Source organism: Phocoena phocoena, chromosome 9, assembly GCF_963924675.1.
Source record: "Phocoena phocoena chromosome 9, mPhoPho1.1, whole genome shotgun sequence".
In the NCBI taxonomy this organism is placed as follows: Eukaryota; Metazoa; Chordata; class Mammalia; order Artiodactyla; family Phocoenidae; genus Phocoena; species Phocoena phocoena.
The window spans coordinates 78,819,124-78,840,661 of record NC_089227.1 but is presented as its reverse complement, the minus strand read 5'-3'; the positions used below and the strand labels follow the sequence as shown (position 1 = coordinate 78,840,661).

Genomic DNA, 21,538 nt, shown 5'->3' with positions numbered 1-21,538 from the left:
TAGAAGGCCACACAGTCAAGGCCGCCTTATCCTGCTATTTACTGTTGTTAGTAATGACTTTTGAAATGACAGGTTAATTCTTTTGGGTCCTAGCCATTCCTGGATTGGATTTTGTTTTCCTGCTGTCTACATGTATCTGAGACTTTTTAGACCAAAGTCCTTTATGCTGTACTGCTTATTAGGTTTCTTAGCAAATGAATTTGCCAGAGCATCTAAAAGAAATAAAGTTCTTCATCCCGTCAATGGTATAAGGTTACCAAGATTGCCATTAACATCTGTCTCTTTATCACCACCTCCTGGCGAACTTACTACATGGCTTATGAAGTCAACTTAACTGGCTTTCTATGGGGAACAAAGGTAATTTTGGATACTTTATATCTCTATATTACAGGATTCAGTTGTAATAGAGAAAGGCCAAAATGCCTGAGTGTATAATCTCCCTGAGACTATTTTTTACTACAGTATATATATGTTATCTAATATTATATATGGGAAATAAAGGAGCTCTTGGGAATTAAAGCTATGTTGACCACGAAATTTAGATAAAAGTTTCCAAAAAGTTTTAAAGCATATGGATTCATATTCAGGACCCTAAAAGAATATTAAAAGGAGGTTTGAAATTTATAAACTAAAAGATATTTTTAAAACTCCACTGTGATACCTTTATAATAATTTCTATCGTTTTAATGAGAAGTTTTGGAGGCCGCTGATGATTTTCTTTCTCTTTTGTCATCACTCTGGTTTTCATGTCCATTTCTCCTTGTGCCAGTCCCTAGTGTGAGCAACTCTTTAAATTTATTCTTTCATTACTCTCTGAGAGTCTTGCTCAATGCTCCCAGTAAAACATGACTTTTTTCCCAGTTTGCTTTCCTCTGTGGGACTCTTCAGAGTAAGTAGGCTGTGATGCGTTTGAGGGTAGAAGGGAAAAGCAGCTAGAACAACCTAACAGTATTTGGCTTTATAATTATTTTTTAAAAGGGTCCCCTCCAGTCAGTTTTTTCTTTTTGGTCCTGAAATGACCCAAGCACCTTAGGCTCCCACGCGTCTTAATATAGGGAGCCCTATCTTTGAGGAGGTAGGAAGTGGAATATCCATTGGGTGCTGGTAGCTGCTTTAGCCAAAGATCTTTGCTTCACTTTGTGTGAGGGTGTTAAATATTGGGTCTGATGAGTTCCAATATTCCTTTTTGAAACCCTCATCTTTTGGTTTTGCTATTTTATTTCTCTAGTCTATAATTTGGCTAATATTTATCTGTTTAAACTTTTGAAACTCATTCTTTTCCTTTAAAAAAAAATTCTTAGGTATGAATTTTTACCTGCCTTATTGCTAAAGCCAGAAATCTAGGAGCTCTTCTTTCATTTGTCCTTTCCTTCCCCTCTCATATCCAGTCTAGCTGTAGCTTTTGTTGGTTTCATTTTCAAATTAAACAATGAATCTGCCCTCTTCCACTGCCAATCTTATTACAAGATTGTTCAAACCATTATCATTCTTGCCCAGATTACTGCATAGTCTCCTAACCATTTCTTTGTTCTATTCCTTCCCTGCTGCAATCCATTCTCCCAATATTAATTGGAGTTGTCTTTTAAAAGTGTAAATCAGACAGTAAAATACCATGTTTAAACCATTCCCATTGCACGATCTTTTCAACCTGGTCCTTGCCACTCTACTGTTCACCCTTCTACCCTAGTCACACTCCAGTCATGGCACTCTCCCTCCTCACACCTTTGCCCTTACTACTCCCTCTGCCTGGACATTTTTTTTTTTTTTGCAGGCCTCTCACTGTTGTGGCCTCTCCCGTTGCGGAGCACAGGCTCCGGACGCGCAGGCTCAGCAGCCATGACTCACGGGCCCAGCCGCTCCGCGGCATGTGGGATCCTCCCGGACCGGGGCACGAACCCCCTGCATCGGCAGGCGGACTCTCAACCACTGCACCACCAGGGAAGCCCTGCCTGGACACTCTTTTAACTCACATTTTATGACTGGATCCTTCTCTTCCTTCATGCCTCAGAATAAATGTCACCTTCTCAGAAAGGTTTTCTTGCGCTAGGTATCCATGTATCCTAACACAGTTAATTCATTCCCTTTTGAAAATAATCTCATTTGGTAATTTATTAATTGATTTATGTTTTCACTGCGTGTCCAGCCACTAGAACAAAGCTCCCTGATGACTGACACCTGTCAGTCTGGTTCACTGACAGAACCCTAGGACCCATTGCAGCTTCTGATACAAAGTAAGCAATCAATATACATTTGTTTAATGAAAGATTATTTAGTTTTTCTACTGCTTATCCAGTTTTTAAAAATAGGCATATGCTTCCTCTCATATTTCTGAAGTCCCTTCTCTGCTTTAGCTGTTGTTTCCCCCTCCTCCCATTTTATCTTGGTTGTTTTACTTCGCTTAATTTGTCCTTTTACTTTGGAAGAGACTAGTTAAAATACAATATTGACATTTATCATATCTTTTCAGCATTTTCAACTTTTACTTTGGAAGAGACTAGTTAAAATACAATATTGACATTTATCATATCTTTTCAGCATTTTCAACTTTTACTTTGGAAGAGACTAGTTAAAATACAATATTGACATTTATCATATCTTTTCAGCATTTTCAACTTTTTTCTTATACCTAATTTTATCTTCCTATTTCTAAATTCTGTTAAAATATTTATTTTTTAAATAATTATTGTTTTATTACCATTTTATTAGTATATTCTTATGTTAATAAATATTTATTTTAGTCTCACAAAATAGTTTTTATTTCCTCAAACAACTTCCTGCCTTTCATCACTTTTTTTCCTTCTTGCTTTTATTAATTAATTTATTCATTTATTTTGGGCTGCGTTGGGTCTTCGTTGCTGCACGCCGGCTTTCTCTAGTTGCGGCGAGTGGGGGCTACTCTTTGTTGCGGTGCGCGGGCTTCTCCTTGCAGTGGCTTCTCTTGTGGAGCACGGGCTCTAGGGACGCGCGCTTCAGTAGCTGTGGTGCTCGGGTCCAGTTGTGGCTCGCAGGCTCTAGAGCGCAGGCTCAGTAATTGTGGCGCACGGGCTTAGTTGCTCTGCGGCATGTGGAATCTTCCTGGATCAGGGCTCGAACCCGTGTCTCCTGAATTGGCAGGCGCTTCTTAACCACTGTGCCTTCAGGGAAGTCCCTCTTTCTTGCTTTTTAATAAGAAGTGGTAGCATTTCGTACATAGAAATGCGGCTAGATATGTCCCCACAGACATCTTTATTATTCCATCGTCCCATAGGTTCTCTCTGTTTTTCAATAGCCTATGTTTAATCTCAATTGTTAAACTTAATCCAAATCTGGGTGGGAGTGTTGGTTAGCTCCATTTTTACACATTAGACAAGTCAAACACCTGGAAGCCAATAGCCACTCAGATAAAACTGGGTAATGGCTTTTATCTGACTTACAGCCCAATTTAGAATGAAGTTCTAAAAACTACCATATTGGAAACACCCAGTTATCTGGTACGAGCACTTTTTAGAAGTATCCATAGCGTAGATAAAGAAGAATCCAGGAAAAAAATCCAAATCGTTTTGAACACGCCTGATATGAATGGAGGCATAAGAGATGGATAATATCCAAACTATTAGCATTTTAATATGTCAGGTCTGTTCTAAGAACTAACTTCAGAAAAATGAATTTTTTTGGTTACCAAGTTGGGAGGGGAAAGAACACTCCCTGAGTCGAGATTATTTTCACTTCTGCCCCCTGACATGAAAACTAAGGGGAAAGTGACCAAGGCAGTACTCATTCCCTCTAGATTTTCAGGAATGAGCTCCTCCTGCCCTGAAAACTGAGATGTTTTCTTCCTTTTCTCGTCCCTCTCTCAGGTAAAATCTTCCTGAGAAGATATTCTAGGCAAATACTCTAACTGTTTAACTTTGGGTAAGATCTGGCCCTTCACAAAAGAGTCTGTGTCATGAAGAAGCAGTGTAGGAGGTCCTAACCCTTCCAGTTAATTAATTTTGGAGAAACAAGAACTCCCTTGTTGGGTAGGCTAGAGGTCCTGCAGAGAAAATTGTGTTACAGATTTTAACTCTAAGTTACCTGGCCTGCTAACTTTATTTGCAGAAGAACTTTTGAACATCTGTCTTCTTCCTGACGAGGATTCCAACATTTATCTGGGAACTCTTACCTCAGAATATAGTGCATTTGGTGCCCTTGCTACTCACATTAAGACATTCCCAAATCCCCTTCTGATATCACAGATGCCAAGGTTGATTTCCCTTTGTAGCTAATTCTACTGCCACCAGCCATAGGACACCACTATCAAGCCCCTTCCATACATAGCCCCGCACCTCTGCAAAGGGATTAGCTCAGAAAACTTAACACAATTTCCCACCACATAGAACTGGTTATCTATGCAGTACCTTAGCCAGGATCAGCTAGGTCTGTTTAGCAGTGGTGTCTTCAGCAAATGTCGTACGGCAGAAGCCTGAACCCAAAATTACAACCAATGAAAACACATGCATCTTTTATAATACCATGATTCTACATTCTAGAACACATCCCACAACGGCAAAAATTCTAAGAATCTGGAGAGTCAGGGAACAAAGACTGTGACCTCATAAACTTCCATTCATCTAAGTTCCAGTGACTATTTCAGCATTGTCTGGTTTGAAAAAGAGGGGCATTTCTTCCCAGTCCTAATGTGGTTTTCTGAATCTAATCTAGTGTGTCCAAATAGATACGTCACCTTTGTAGAAGTAAATGGGTACATCAGATGATTTGTTCCAAATCAATAGTTACTTTATGTATGTGTTTACATCCATGCACATGTGTATCTTTAAAATGCCATTGACACATGCATGTTCATTACTATATATTTACTCTGTCCAGAATTGTAATTGTGGATGATTTAAATACTAGAAGTTGGAAATTATGATGCAAGTTATGGTAAAGCCTAATTCTTGGGTAATCTGAACTGGAAAGATTATATCCCCATAGCTCATGTTTCTAGGGGCAGCTATTCAAAGAGAAGAGAGGAGCATATGATCAAGCTAATCTATTACTCAGTGTCAGTTTGTGCCCAAGGGGACAAAATTCAAATCCACCCATGGCTTTCAGTCATAGGTTTTGCACATCTTCAACTAACTACTGTAAAATTATTCCCCAAAGTGATTATACCAATTCACTCCCATCAGCAGTGTATGAGTATTCCTGTTGCTTCACATCCTTGCTAACAGTTGGTATTGTAAGTCCTTAATTTTTGTCCATAAGATGGCAGTAAAATTATAATTAATTTGCATTTCCTTGTTTAACACGTCTGTTCACGTCTGTTGACTCATCCTGTTTCCATTACTGTCAATTGTCTAGTCATTTTTTTGTTTATTTTTCTACTGTATTCACTAAAAATATATTAGTTGGGTGCCTATTATGTACCAGGTACTATTTCAGGCACGTGCGATATGGTAGAAAATAATTTCCATCCACATATGGCTTATATTCTAGAAAGGATGATACCCCAAAACAATATAAGTAAGATAATTAGATAGCATATTAGAAGTTGCTAAGGGCTATGAAGAAAACTGAAGCAGAGAAGAGGGTAAAGAGTGTCTTCGTGGCAATCCACAATTTTAAATCTTATGGCCAGGACGGGCCACACTGGGAAGGTAAAACTGTGCAAAGATTTGAAAGGGGTGAGAGAGTGAGTCATGCACCCATCTGGTGGTGGTGGAAGGGCTTTCCAAAGAAAGGGTTAGAAAAGCATCTACCTGAGTATAGAGAAGGGCGCTAGAAGGTTAGGTCTGAGAGGTGAGGGGCAGAGGGGACAGTCATGTGAGACATTGTAGGCAGATGCAAGAACCGTGGTTTTTACATCTTGAGTGAAAAATTATGGAAGAATTTTGAACGAAGTATTTTCTAAAAGGATTATTCTAGCTACTGGGTTGAGAATGATAACAGCAAAATAAAAAATAACAAAATCACTTGTGTGATTCTGTGTTCCACGCACTGAGTCAGGCACTTTACATATATTAACTCATTTAATATATTCCAGAGAGGTAGGCAAGAATGGAAGCAGGAAGACCTGTTCTGGTTATTAGTTCTTTTTTTTTTTTAATTAATTTTTATTGGAGTATAGTTGCTTTACAATGTTGTGTTAGTTTCTGCTGTTCAGCAAAGTGAATCAGTATACATATACATATATCCCCTCATTTTTAGATTTCCTTCCCATTTAGGTCACCACAGAGCACTGAATGGAGTTCTCTGTGCTATACATTAGGTTCTCATTAGTTATCTATTTTATACATAGTAGTGTATATATGTCAACCCCAATCTCCCAATTCATAGTTCTTTTCTTACTGATTTATGTTAAGTTCCTTATATGTTCTAGGCACCACTTATCTTTTGGTGATTATATGTGGTTGCAAATATCTTCTCTCATTCTGTGGGTTGTTTTAACATTTAAGCTATATATATTCTCAATTTGTTGTGCTCTTCTCCCATTGACTTTTTAAGCAAATGCCCTTTTTAACTCCAGTCATCCCACAATTTTCAGTTATTTCTTCTTCCCTGCTACCATTGCACTTGGCACAAACCTCTTTTGGAACACTTAACAAATTACTTATTAATGCATGTCTTCGTCATTGTTCTGTAAATCTCGCGATGTGAGATGTTGTTTTACAAACTATGTCCCAGCAACTAACACATAACGGGTGTTCAGTACATGTTTGTAGAGGTAAGTGAAAAAAAGGGGTATGGTCCGGTTATCACTTCACCTGGGAAAATGAGAAAATGGATGTTGTACTTCAGTGAGTAAAATGAAAGAGAAAAGGCTTGCGATGGGAAGTGTCCTCTGGCTCTGCTTTGCCTCATAAGACTGAGAATACTGAACTAACCTTTGCACCTGAGAGATCAGTTAGACGAAAGCTCCACGACCACCCTCATTTTACGCTGTGGAAGAGAGGAATTCACCAAACGTTAAGACGAATGCAGGTTCCTAGAGCGACTATGACCTCAATCTCCTAGTGTGTTTTTGTAGCTTGGAGGGTTTCGCCCAACCTTTGGGTAGGCAGGCAGCGTGAGAGGGACAGGAACTGAGACATAAGACACCTAACGCAACCTTTGCCCCACCCTCCTGGTTTAGAGGCTTGTGCACTCATTGCGCATGCGTCACTTTTTCTTTTAGGAATGGGCGGTGCAGCGCCTTTGCTCCGGTAAAGAGCCTCAGGGGGCGGGGCCAAGCTGTTTCCAAGGTGACGGAATGGCGGCCTCTGTGGTGGATTGAGCGGGTCTGGGCGAGTTCCCAGAGGGCTGCGCGTCCTGGTTGCTCGGCGCTGTCATGGCGGGCTTGCTGAAGAAGGTGAGGCGGGTGGAGGTCACTGACGGAATTTAGACTGTGGGGATGGAGTCAGCCCGCGGGTGGTGGCCGGAACTGTCACAGGCTTGGCGGTGTTTCTGGGGGACTCGTTTTGCTCTGCCCTTAGGGGTGACCAGTTTAGCGGCTCCGATGGGAGAGGGAGAAGAAAACTCCGAACCAGCGGCTTTGAGAGACCGGTAGCTGGTTTTAGGCCAGTTTTAGCCAGGACAGTAGTGGTTTTGCTTGTCTTAGCGTGGGTACGCGGGGAATTGTAGTAAACAGCATGAATCGTGTTTTGTTTTTTGAACAGACCACTGGCCTTGTGGGATTGGCTGTATGTGAGAGTCCACACGAGGTATGTACCTCTTTTCTTCCTTCCTGAGTTTCCAAGGAAGCCTAGAACCCTGCGACCTTGTTTCTTCAATGGTTAACGGGATACAGATATTGCAAGCCCCAAATTACAACTGCGTGAGCTCTTGAGTCAACAGCGGCATTTAGTACCTGGTTTATCTGGTACCACGTTTTTGTTTGGTTGTTTTGCCATGATCTCTTTCTCAAACCATCTTCTTGTTGAGTTTTTCCGTGGCATTCTAGTGGCTCACTGGTACTTTTGCGAGTGTCTTCCCAGATCTGTATCGTCATTTTCCACCTTTTCCCCCGCCTCACCTTTTCTTAGGTGCCTTAGATTCTGTACAATTTCGATTACCAAAGATAGCGGCCTAGCAGTTGCCGCCTTTTGTCATCAGTTTTCCCTTCTAGTAGGTCTTTCCCGTCAGTATTCGGACATTCTTCCATCAAAAAAAAAAAAGACCTCCCTGGATCGTTCTCCTCCCTCCTATAATCACGCCGTTTCTCTCCTTCCTTCCCTTTTACAGGTTAACTCAAAAGGTATCTGTACTTAACGGTCTCCTATTTCTCTTATCCATTTTGAAGGAACTCCAGTCAGGCTTGGCCAGAACTGTTCTTTTCAGGGTCACCATGCTGCTAAATCCGATGGTCAGCTCACGTTTCTCATCTTTATTAACCCAATAGCAGCATTTGACTTATTTGGCACTGTCCATCAGACACTTTACTGTGCTTCAAGACACCTCAATCTCCTGGTGTGTTTTTTTCCCCTACTTCTTTTGGCCTTCTCCTTTTCTGCTTATCCCTCATATCCCTACTTCTAAATGGTGGAGTTCTAAGACTTCGTTCTTGGGCCTTTTCTCTATTTGTATTCGCTCTCTGTTGGTGTCTGGACCCATTCCGATGGTTTTAAATACCACCTACACACTGATAACTCTTGGGTTTCCGTGGCAAGCACACTGACCTCTCCCTTTATGGAAGTCTTGTATATTTCATTACTTAGTGGACATCTCCACTTGGATGTCAGGCAGGCAACCTAAACTTAACATGCCCAAAATTGGGTTCCTGATCTTCTCCCTAAAACCTGCTCTTCTCTCAGGTTTGCTCATCTCAGTGAACAGCAGTTCCATTTTTCTATTCACTCAGTCAAAAGCCTTGAAATCATCTTTCATTCTTTTCTTTCTCTCACACCCCACATTGGGTACTTCAGTAAATCCTCTGGGTTCTACCTTCAAATTATATCCTTTTTTTTTGTCAGTCCGCGGGCCTCACTGTTGTGGCCTCTCCCATTGCGGAGCACAGGCTCCAGACGCGCAGGCTCAGCAGCCATGGCTCATGTGCCCAGCCGCTCCGTGGCACACGGGATCCTCCCGGACCGGGGCACGAACCTGTGTCCCCTGCATCGGCAGGCGGACCCCCAACCACTGCACCACCAGGGAAGCCCTATATCCAAATTTTGATTACTTCTCACCACCTCCTCTACTACCGTATTCTCAGCCGCCATCATCATGGCTGTGGATAATTGCATTTGCTTCCTAACTGCCTCTCCCTGCTTTTCACTGCCTCAGTTTGATCTTTTTTCAACAAAAGTCAGCCTGCTAAAATGTGAGTCAAGTCATGTGACTCCTTTCCTCAGAATTCACCACTGCTTTTCTATTTCACTCTAAATACAGAAGTGCTTACAGTGGTTCTCCAGATCACTATTCAACGGACTGTATTCTACTGATTTATCTTGTATGTTGTCTCTCTCTACTGGACTGTAGGTTATCATCAAGACAGGGATTTTTTATTCTTTTGTTCACTGCTAGAACTATGCTAGCACATGGTATGTGCTCAGTAACTAATGTTTGTTGAGTTAATGTCTTGTACTCGTTATGAGTTCATAATGCCTTTAGACTCATTGTCTAAAACTGAACTCATGGTTTTCCCTTTCTAAATCTGTTTCTTCCACTGTGGAGTACTTTTCTTGATGGTATCAAAGTCTTTTTACTCTGCAGGCTGAGAATTGGACATCATAGTTGATACTTCTCTTACACTGTTTTATCTTCATGTTCACTCCAGCGATGAATTTTGTTGATCCTTTTCTATGACAACTCTCCATTGTGACCTCTCTTTTTTTGTCCTACTATTATTACCACAGTTTAGTCCCTTGTTCTTGTGTAGAGAATTGCAACAACCTTGTTACTGGCCTTCTTCTCTGTTGCTCCTTTATCCTATTCTTTTAACTCACTACTGCCAGATTAATTTTTCTGAAGCACACATCTAATCACAATTTCCCTAAATCTTTTAATTGCCCACATAATGAAGCCCAAATGCTTTAACTTGCCCTGCAGAACCACATACAGTCTGATTTGCTTTTTCTCCAACCTTATCTCCAAAGCATTTTCTCTGTGTCCTATATTCTAGCCATGTGCTGTCCAATAAAAATATAATGCAAGTCATAAATATAAACCATGCTTGTAGTACAAAATTTTCTAGGAGTCACTTTTTTTTTAATAAGGAAAAAGTTAATATATTTTATTTTACCTAACATATCCAAAATATTACCATTTCAATATATAATCAATATAAAAAATTAATGATATTTTATAGTCTTTTTTTCATACTAAATGTTCAAAATCCAGTGTGTAGTTACACTTAACAGCACATCTTAGTTCAGATTTGTCACATTTCAAGTGCTCAATGGCCAAATTTGGCTAGTGGCTACTATATTAGACAACACAGTTCAAGGGAAATAGAACTATAGAATAATTACTTTACATTACCTGTATTTTCTGCCATTCAATCCTCTGTATGTATTCTATGTGTAAGATTGCCTTTTCTAACATCTTCAAATGTCTTAAGTCCTACCATCCCTCCAGGTCTATCTCAGATGCTGCCTTTTCTATGAAACCTTCTCTCACATCTGCTGATGTGACTCTTCTTTCCCCAATAGAATAATAATGCTAACATTTATTGAAACTTATGTGTGCCAGGTACTGTTCTAAGTTATACAAAATCCTATGAAGCTGATATTATTAACTTCCCCATTTTAGAATCCATGTCTCTTACCAGGCCTTTCTATTGTCATGCCCTTTGCTAAAGTTGAGAAGAAATGAGGCTAAACCGCCCCTCACTCACACTCACACACACACACACACACAATTTAGATTATATGTTATCTAACAAGCTCTACATTAGTATAGTAAAATACCCTCTATTACAGAACATCATATTCAAATATAGAAGTAATGTCTAAATATGCAGAGTACTTTTTAATAAAAATGATTCTTAGAGACCCTTAAGGTTGGTTTTGTTTATTCATATATATGGTGACTATATATGAATGAAATTAGGTGTTAGCCTCTACAGTTTAATACAATTAAACTAAAACAAATTTCAAATTAAATTTCAAAGAAATAATGAAAAATTCTCATCACATATGTAATTTATGATTATACTTAATATTTATGAACTGTGAATTAGGGTCTACTGTAACAACTTTTTATCGTATGACTTTATTGCTGGCTGCTGTATTGACCTTTAAGTTCAGTGTGCTTTAATATGTGCTGCTTTAATATGTGCAGTGACTCAGTTTTCTTGCTGCTTTTTTCTGTTGAGCCTTTGGTGAAATCTTCACATCGTACCAACTTGATCATAGTCGCTAAGCATAAGCACTGAAGTATCATCACTACATTCCGTTAAATTTGATCATACTGATAATATACTGCTTATATATTTTTCTATTTCTATAGAAATCCAAATAAAAATTTTTTTAAAAATCAGAATTTGCAGTGCTTAGGACCTCAATTTGAGACATACTGATTTAGTAAGTGATTTAATTTACCAAAAAGATTGTTAGCAATAAGTTAGAATGCAGTTTTATTTTTGTTATCATACCTTTAACTTCTGTACAACTTTTGTCATACATACAAATATGAAAAGTTTCCATCTTTATATTCACATTTTTCCTAAGCTGTAAAGGGATCGATAGGCATAGACATGAAGAAGTTGCAGCAAGGAAAAGTTAAATGCTTTTTTAAAAAATAGTTGTGAATTTTTTTTTTTAAATAATCGGTGAGACTTTTTAAATCTTTGGTGACATTTTAAACTGGAAATTTGTATTTTTTGTCTTTTCAGAGGCTAAAAATATTGTATACAAAGATTCTTGATGTTCTTGGACAAATCCCTAAAAATGCAGCATATAGAAAGTATACAGAACAGATTACAAATGAGAGGCTGAGTATGGTTAAAGCGGTAAGTAGCTAACTTGATTTTGTTTTCTTGGATGTGTGGTATCCAATGCAACATTTAACAAAAAAAAATTAAAAATTCAGTTGATTACTTTTTGCATATTCTGCAGACTCTCCTTTCTATTCTCCTTCCCTCCATGCATTTCTTCCATCCTTTCTCCCTTTCATTCATCAAACTCCTGTTTATTGAGTACTTTTTATATGACAGGCACTATAAATACAGGAGTGAAAGAATAAGATCAAGTCCCTTCCTTAAGTTAACATTATAGCTTTCATTTATCTCTCTTACCTGTCTAGTCCTTTATTGATCTTTTACTTCTTATCTATAGATATATCAATCTTTATTTCATTTTTCTAGTTTTAGAGTAGAGAAGAATGAAAACAAAACCGAAAAAAATATGTATATTGTGTTTAACAACTGTCAGGAATAACTATTTTAAAAAGTGCTTTGTTATAAAAAGAAGAGGACCAAGTTAGTCTCTTAACTACCAAATATTATATTGAGCTTTGTTATGGACAGAATGTTTGTGTCCTCCCAAATTCATATGTTGAAGCCCTAACCCTGCAGTGTGGAGTAATTAAGGTTAATGAGATCATAAGAGTGGTACACTGATCCAGTAGGATTAGTGTCCTTCTAAGAAGAGATACCAGAGAGTTCGTGTTCTCTGCGATGTAAGGACACAGCAATAAGGTCGCTGTCTGCAAGCCAGGAAGAGAGCTCCCACCAGAAACGGACTCTGTCGTACCTTGACCTTGGACTTCCAGTATCCAGAATTGTGAGAAAATAAATGTTTCTTGTTTGAGCCATCCAGTCTATGTATGGTATTTTGTTATGGCAGCCCAGGAAGACTAATACAAGCATTTTACAGCTTCTGAATCAAAGGCCCTAGACAGGCACACAATGGACTGCTGCTACTTCTTTTATACCAAACTATATTGCACTGTTGTTAAATTTCCACACTAGCAGTTATTTCATGGACTTTTGTAATTATCCAAAATAGTGTTCATAAACTCCAAAAGTTTAGGACCACTTATACATGTAATAAGTGGCCCTAATATAGTTTTCTTATTATTAGATCACCAAACTCTGTAGTCCAGAGAGAATTCTTACATTTTCTGCAGGTATATGGCAAAACAGTGCAATTCGATTTGGAGCTTTTATTCTTATCTTGGCAGTTCTGGAAGTAATTCACAGATTACAGGTCTCTAAAAGGGAAATTAACATTTCTTTTGAATTCATCTTTCTTTAAGGAAAATGGGCTTATGCATTTTTTCCCATCTCATGTAAGAAATTTCTTTTTCTTTTCATGAGGTCAGTCTCTTCAACTGTCTTTTATTCTCTGCTTTCCTTCTCCATAACCGTGTTCCCCTTTAATCATTTCTTCTCTGTTTCTCTTTTAGCCTTCCATTTTATTATCATCTTTCAGTTAGCCTCAAAATGTATTTAGCTTTTTCCTACCTTAAAAGAAAAAGAAAACTTATCCTTATATTTTCCTTTACTTTTGCCAATGTCACCCAAAGAAGAGTTCACTGTCATTGCTTTCACTTAATAGTTCTAAAATTCTTTTCTCTGACCTAGGCTGTTTCAGTTGCCTTATAACTAAATTGGTCTGTGTTTAGTTCTATCATATTTCATTATATGCCCCACACTGTCAATAGAGTTTTTTTTTCAATATGTAAATCTGATCATGAGATCTTCCTGCTTAAACCCTTACTATGGTTTCCTGTTCAGTGTTTCTCAAAGGCTGAATTTAAGGATTTATGCTGGGCTGGTTGTGTGAAACTCATCTAGCTACCTTTATCTGCATGATTTTGACGTATAGCCAGGTTTGGGAGCCACTGGCTTATACGATGAAGTCTTTAGCATGGTATGGAAGCCCCCCCAAGATCTGGCTCTAAGTTATCTTCTCAGTCTTATCTTGTCATTTCTTGTTTTGTACACTATACTTCAGTAATACCAGACTTCTGACAGTTATGTGAGTTCCATGCAATGTTATTTTTGGTTTCTTTGTATTTTCTCTTCCCTCTTCCTGGAATACCCTTACCTTGTCTGCCAGGCAGTTCTCACTCAGTCCTCAAGATCCATCACTTCCTCTGTGAAGCCTTTTATGTCTTCTGTACTAGTCCATAAGCTACTTGTGAATTGCATTCATCTTTTTATCCCAAGAATCTAGCTTAGAGCCTGACACTTAATAAGGTCCTTAGAAATATTTGTTTATCCAAAAGGCTGTATACAAATAATTTTTAAAAACACCAAGCGCTATGTAATAGCTGTATTGCTGAATCCTGTTTGATAAAATTAACGCAGATTTTTAATCCCACCCATAGAGCCATGGAATCTTCAGGGAATATTGTAATGATTATAAAGTGTCTAAGCCTAAAATGGAAATAAAAGTAAATATTTTTTTCAGATTATACTAGGGAGATAGTAATAGCATAGTGGTGAAAAGCATTGGTTTGTGGTCTTTCCAAAATTTTCATCTCAGCTCTAATACTTTGTGAGTTGGCATATTGCCCATTTTCTCTGTCTCAATTCCCTCATCTATAACTTGGATATAATAATACCTGCCTTGAACACTTGTTGTTAGGACTGAATGGGTAATATATGTACAGTGCTTAACACAGGTGCAAGCATATAATGAGCATTCAGTACATGGTACCTTATTAAGCTTGGTGGCATTATGCCATTAGTAAATAAAACTCACATTATTGACCCAACTTAAGTAAGACAAATTTTGAATTGTTTTCCCAACACAGGCTTTTCCTGAGTTGAAAATAATGTTGAATATTCCTTGCCTTCTCTACATTCTCCCTCCTGGGTATCATGACAGTGACCAGCTTCCCTGTTTTGTTATTAATTTTTGGCTTCTTAGCTCAGTCATTTTGAGTTAAACAGTCTTTCTCAAACATGTTCATCTGCTTTGTTTCCCTCTCTTTTCTAACTACTTTGTATTTATTCAAGAAACACTTAATGCATGTCTATCATATGCTACGTATGGTTCTGGGCATGGAAGCTAGTGCCTACATGGCAATGAACAAAACATAAAAATCCCTGCCTTGGAGATTATACATTAATGATGGGAGGCAAAGAAATAAATAGGAAAAATAAGTGAATAAAGAAGTACATTCCAGGGCTTCCCTGTGGCGCAGTGGTTGAGAGTTTGCCTACCGATACAGGGGACACAGGTTCGTGCCCCGGTCCGGGAAGATCCCACATGCCACGGAGCGGCTGGGCCCGTGAGCCGTGGCCGCTGAGCCTGCGCGTTCGGAGCCTGTGCTCCACAACGGGAGAGGCCACAACAGTGAGAGGCCCACGTACTGCAAAAAAAAAAAAAAGAAGTACATTCCATAGTGTGTTAGAACATAGTAAGTGCAGTGAAGGAAATTAAAGAAGGAAGAATGGTGTGTATGAGGGTGATGAGGGGTGTTACAATATGTATTAGTTTTCTATGATTGCTGTAACAAATTACAACAACCTTTGTGAGTTAAAATAATAGAAATTTATTGTCTTATATTTCTGGAAGCTAAAATTAGTATCAGGGGCCAAAATCAAGGTGTCGGCAGGCCTGCACTCCCTTTGGAGGCTTTAGGATAGAATTCATTCCATGCCTTTTCCAGCTGTGGTGGCTTTTGTTATTCCTTGGCTTGTGGCTGAGTGACTCCAGTCTACTTTTTCTTCTTCCATGTGTAATTTCCCTCTGCCTCTCTCTTATAAGGACACCTATAATTGTATTTAGGGCTCACTCAGATAATCTAGGATAATCTTCTCATTCCAAGATCCTTAATCACATCTGCGAAACATTTGCCATATAAAGTAACATTCATAGATTCCAGGGATTAGTTCATGTACAGTTTGTGAGGCATTATTCCAGCCTACCACAGTATAAATTATCAGAGTGGTTCTCACTAAGAAGAAGATGTATGAGCAAAGACTTTGATGGAAGTGGAGGAGCAAGCCATACAGATATCTTGGGTCAGCCAGCAGATGCCCTGAGACAGATGCCAATTCCTGTAGAAAGTAACTTTTTTTTTCTCCCTCTTTTCACTCCATTTATAGGCCAAGAAGCTACCCTATTTACACCTTATTTACATATGCATGTGTATATATAGATCATGGTTTCTGGCTCTCAAAAAGCTTGGTCTACTAGAAAATAAATATATGTCTTTGAATGTTCTAGTTACTATATTAACATTTTTTTTTTTTGGAGTCAAAGTGGGGAAGCACAGTGGCTATTTTATTTTTAATTATTTTTTTTAACTTCTTATTTTATATTGGAGTATAACCGATTAACAATGTTGTGATAGTTTCAGGTAACCTTTTATTGAAGAATAATGTACATAAAGAAATGTGCAGACATTATAAGCGTAGAACTTGATGTATTTTCACAAAGTAATCACACATGTCAACACTAAATCAAAAAAGAGGACATTTCCAGAATGCCAAAACCCTTTCTTGTTCTTCTCAAGGTTACTACCCTCCTGAAGATAACTATTCTTCTGACCTCTAACACCACAGATTCATTTTGCCTGGTTTTGAACTTTTTATAAGTGGAATCATCAATATGTATTTGTCTGGTTTCTTTTGCTTAATAATATGTTCGAGAGAATCATCTATGTTGTTGCATATAGTTGTAATTTGTTCATTCTCATTGCTCTATAATATTCTATTATATTCAAATACTACAGTTTATTCATTTATTCTCTTATATATGGTCATTTGGATTGTTTCTGGTTTGGGGGTGTAATTTATGCTGCTGTGAACATTCTTGAACATGTCATTTGGTTAATGTATTATGCATTTCTGTTTGGCATATACCTAGGAGTAGAGTTCTGGGTCATAGGGTAGCATTTATTTTTAATGCTAATGCTTAAGAGGAAATATAGGAAGTACTAAGAAAATAAAGTATTATTTTAAAATCCATATTTTAGAAAAACTGAATTAAACATCATATTCTTACCCTTGATAAGCACATCAATAAACGTTTAACACTTTTAATATTAAGACAGAAAAGCAATAAAATAGTACAGAGATGAAATGGCTCTTAACCAGATATTTGGTAAAAATTAGCAAGGGTACAATGAAAGAAAAATTAATTATATTTGTCATATTAAGTGCTTTTTGTGCTTCTTTAACTATTTTTTTCTTTTTTTCCCTTAAATTATAGGAACCAAATGTTAAAAAATTAGAAGAGCAACTTCAGGGAGGCCAAATAGAAGAGGTGATTCTTCAGGTAAAGAAAAGTTGAATATTCAGATGTTTAGCTTCAAATGTTCAAAGGCACAATGTTATAGAGGTACAAAACTCACATTCCGGAAAGAAAGGAAAACTAAACTTCTTAATTTATATCAATTCATCCAATAGAAGACTAACCACATAAGAAAATGCATACTCTGACATGTGTATGTCAGTTAAATATTTATCATTGATTATAATTTGAATTTATGAGGCTTTTGTTGGAAGTTTAGAATTTAATTAGCATGTTCTTGTTAGCCTTCCCTTAGTTCAAATTAGTAACACAGTATTATTGCTATTTGAATAATTTATCTTTTTAGATACATATATTTTTACATTTTAAAGGGTTACTATATTTTTAATATGGAAAAATACAGATCTTTTGAGTCATAAAATTAAAATGTAGTTTTATTTTTGACTCTTGAAGGTTAAATTCTTAAAATATGTTTTTGTATTTCGTGTTTTGTAATTTATATTGTTAAAGTTTTTACTCTGTCATTTGTTTTTAGTGTTTTTCTTATATATTTCTTTGAGTTTTTTTTCAAATAAAAGATATTAACCTTAAATTTTTGCTATATTTTTTTTTTTTTCTTTTTTTAGTCTGTTCTTTGCCTTTTGACTTTAACTATTCTCTCCCATATGTAGAGGTTTTAAAATTTTTTACTTGGTCAAATCACTCTCCCTCTGCCCACTCCCCTTTTAATCTCCCCTCCTTCCCAATATTATATATAGGTTTAGAATGTCTTCCCCTTATAAGGGTCTGATAAATGTTTAATTCTATTTCATGTAATTTTTACGTTTTTCATATTTTAAAAAAAGGTAAACATTTTTTTCTTACATTTTCTTGCTTGATTTTATCAAAATCTCTTACCAATAGACATAATATATAAATTTGAAAGAATTGTTAGATGGCTCTGTTAAAAGAAGAATGGAGTATTCAGACAGCTTTCTATAAATGTAGACTGTTTCAGTCATTCAGAGGCCTATTTTCTTGGCCTTCCTATTCATTTGCCAGGTTGAATATGGTACTAGATAAAGTGTTATGGGAATTTAATGCAAACTTATTATTATTGTCTTCCTTCTGTTCCTCTTTCTTTACCTGATTTCACTTTGATCATAACTTTAGCTAGTACATTAATTTTTACGTTATCTGTGCAGTTCTCAAATTTTCATGTGCTATGCTAAGGTTAAATTTTAATAATGCTTTATTTAACCCAGTAGATCTAAAATAATATCATTGAAACATATCATCAATGTAAAACATTAAGACATTTTACATTTTTTTTATACTAAGTCTTTAAAATCTGGTGTGTATTTTATACTCTCAGCACATCTGAATTTGAACTAGCTACATGTCAGGTGCTCACTCAGTAGTCACAGGTAGGTAGTGGCTACCGTACTGGACAGCCCATTTCTAGAGGGACATATGAGAGGAATGAGGAAAGGGTAGTGTGTCGGAAGCCAGAGAAGAGGGAGGGAGTGGATACAGGCACCACATGCCAGCTGAGTCCAGCTCCCTGAAGTAGGGCTGACTTAAGTGGTGTTCAGGGGTAGGAACCCTCCTCAGCATGCAGTGACTTTTTTGGGACATAGAGAAGGCATGAATGTTCAAGAGACAAAAGTCAAAGGGCATTCAGAGAGAGAGTCATCCTTAGGGATTGTTTTAATCAGTATTTTCTCATTTCAGCATTAGGAAATACCTCTACCCCCAGATTTCTGTTTATCTACTCTTTTTAACTCTTTGTTTATATACATTTAGACTGTTGCTGCTAAACATAGATTGGCTGTCTCGCACCACTGGCATAAATGAGGCATTGCCTTTTTTTTTTTTTTCTTAGTCGTGGCTCGCGGGCTCCTTAGTTGTGGCTTGCTGGCTCCTTAGTTGTGGCATGCGAACTCTTAGTTGCAGCATGCATGTGGGATCTAGTTCCTGGACCAGGGGTCAAACCCAGGCCCCCTGCATTAGCAGCTCAGAGTCTTAACCACTGCACCACCAGGGAAGTCCCGAGGCATTGCCTTTTAACTGGATAATTATAGCCTCTGATAGAAACTAAGCATTCATTCTGTGTTTGAATTCTTCCTCTGATGTCCTGACAAGTGTTCAACAGTGTTCTTCTTCTAAGTTGGCCAGAGTTGTCATAGGTCTTTTTGCTGTGGAAAAAATGTGAAATAAGAAGATAGCTAAACAGGGAGATCAGCTCAGTGCTTTGTGTCCACCTAGAGGGGTGGGATAGGGAGGGTGGAAGGGAGATGCAAGAGGGAGGAGATATGGAGATGTATGTATATGTATGGCTGATTCACTTTGTCATACAGCAGAAACGAACACACCATTGTAAAGCAATTATGCTCCAATGAAGATGTTAAAAAAAAAAGATAGCTAAAATATATTTGTTAAATGTGTTGTAAATTGTGTTTGAGAGGAAAAATTAAATGTAACATAATCTGATTAAGGAAACTGATTTGATTGATCAATAAAAATACAACTATTGTATTCTCTTACACTTCACAGATCACAATTTTACAGATTGTGTGTCTAAAGGATTATGGATCATGAAATCAGTTTAGGTGGATTGTGACTAGTATTTTTTTTTTTTTTACATTCAATAGAAAATAGAGTGTATGACAGCTAGTAAAGGTGATGATATTTTTAGTTTTGTTTTAGTTGTATGTGCATCTTGTGGATCCCTTAGTTAAAAAAAAAAGTTTTTAAGCGGTGGGCCATGGTAAAATAAAGTTTGAAAGCCATTAACATAGATTAAGAGACATACTTCTTCAGAGAATTTGTAGTCTAAATGGTGAAACAGACAATTAAGATCAAAAACTCACCAACTAAACTTTTGAACACTATAAAAGCCATCCTTTCTTACTCATGATGATTGTGTAGCTGTGAGAATTAAGGTAATTTAATTAATGATGTTCAACATGTGATGGTGGAACAGCTTATTATGTATTAATATGAAAGAAGTAGCTCTACTAGTTTATATTTCAGTTATTAGCTGTGATAAATATCTATTAGACAATATAATCAAACGATCTTTTAAAAATTTCTTATTAACAGGCTGAAAATGAACTAAGTCTGGCAAGAAAAATGGTGCAATGGAAACCATGGGAGCCTTTAGTGGAAGAGCCTCTTGCCAACCAATGGAAATGGCCAATATAAACATCATTAAATGACTTGTGTGTTTATGGGAAACTGATGTAATTAAATATTCTGTTGTATTAAAAATATTTCCATATTATTGACATCTTATAATCAAGAAAACTGATACAGAACATATATAGGAGACGATAAAATCGTTGATTATGTAATAGGGACTTGTGAATCGGTTTTTGATTTGTAGAGCATTCATTCAAATTATTTCAAAAATATTTTTTAAAACAGAAATGTTGTGGGAAGATTTGAAAGTTAATTGGAAAAATTCCTATAGATCTCCAATGCAGGGGCCATATTCAAAAGGTGAAGTATTTTTAGTAGTATCTTCAACACATCATTTAATTTTTTTATTCTGAAAAAACATAAGAGGTACTTAATTATTATTGTTGTTTAAACAAATTTATAGGTCACTGTTTGAAGTGAAGTAGTAAGAAAAATACCTATCAAATTAGAATTCATTGTACACTTGAGAAAATTGATTTGGTATTTGAAAGAAAAATTTTTATTTATAGTGGTAGTTGGAAAAACTTTTCCTTTTGTCTCATTTTTAAGGAAGTTAGCTTTCTGGCCCTTTGCCTTTAGTTTTCTTGATCAACTGAAGTACAGTAGGATAGAGATAGAATTTCTGTAAAAGAAGAGACACTAAGAGTTCTTAAAGTTTATCTGACTTACAGATAGGCTTATATTCAAAACATCTTAGTTGTATGGTTATAACTTCAAAGTGGAATCATTAAGTAGTTTTCACTAATTTCCAATATGAGTGCAGCTGGGTATCAAACAAGATAAATGCTGTTCAAAGAAAGAAGCAGTTTGGTAAGTTTAAGGTTAAACAAAAATAAAATTACTTTTCATATGTCCTCACCTTTTCTACCTAGCCTCCTATCATTTCTATGTATTTAAATTTGGTAGTTCTTACCTTCAAAGATAAGAACAATGTACTTTTATTTTTGTGTGTGTATGTGTGCATGTATATATGTGTTTTGCTATCTCTTGTGGCCAAACAGAACCTTTTAGAATTTTTGGAATGAGGGAAAAAAATGTATTTTTCTTTTTTTCCAATATTTCTCCCCTTATATAGTTGTAAATTGAATGCTAAAGGAATATTTAAAGTGGATTGAGTTAATTTTTAGCAGTCAGACTGCAAGAGGACGCTTCTGTGTGGGAAGTGGGAAAAGCATTTGGGGACAAGTCCAGGGGCTCTCATTCCCAGGCTCTAGCACTACTGTGAACTCAGTGACTAAGTCGAGGCACGTGGTCAGTTTCTCAAA

At 37.0% G+C, this 21,538-nt stretch overlaps 1 protein-coding gene across 3 annotated transcripts; it reads left to right on the top strand.

Annotated features, from left to right (window-relative positions):
- The first annotated feature begins 7,271 nt into the window (after positions 1-7,271).
- NDUFA5 (NADH:ubiquinone oxidoreductase subunit A5) lies at positions 7,272-20,481 on the top strand. 3 transcript variants are annotated; one of them, XM_065883996.1, is made up of 5 exons: positions 7,272-7,309; positions 7,617-7,661; positions 11,771-11,887; positions 17,049-17,114; positions 20,175-20,481. In XM_065883996.1, the coding sequence occupies exons 1-5, from the start codon at positions 7,289-7,291 to the stop codon at positions 20,274-20,276; spliced, it is 351 nt and encodes a 116-aa protein (XP_065740068.1). In that variant the 5' UTR covers positions 7,272-7,288; the 3' UTR covers positions 20,277-20,481. The 3 variants fall into 3 exon arrangements, with proteins under 3 accessions (XP_065740068.1, XP_065740069.1, XP_065740070.1); XM_065883997.1 differs by lacking the exon at positions 7,617-7,661 and having other exon boundaries at positions 7,289-7,309; positions 20,175-20,336; XM_065883998.1 differs by lacking the exon at positions 11,771-11,887 and having other exon boundaries at positions 7,289-7,309; positions 20,175-20,336.
- Positions 20,482-21,538: the final 1,057 nt, after the last annotated feature.

Coding starts and splice junctions, on each gene's coding strand:
- NDUFA5 (XM_065883996.1), top strand. CDS start 7,289: ATGGCGGGCTTGCTGAAGAAG. Junction 7,662..11,770: donor TATGTGAGAGTCCACACGAG/GTATGTACCTCT, acceptor TTGTCTTTTCAG/AGGCTAAAAATATTGTATAC. Junction 17,115..20,174: donor TAGAAGAGGTGATTCTTCAG/GTAAAGAAAAGT, acceptor TCTTATTAACAG/GCTGAAAATGAACTAAGTCT.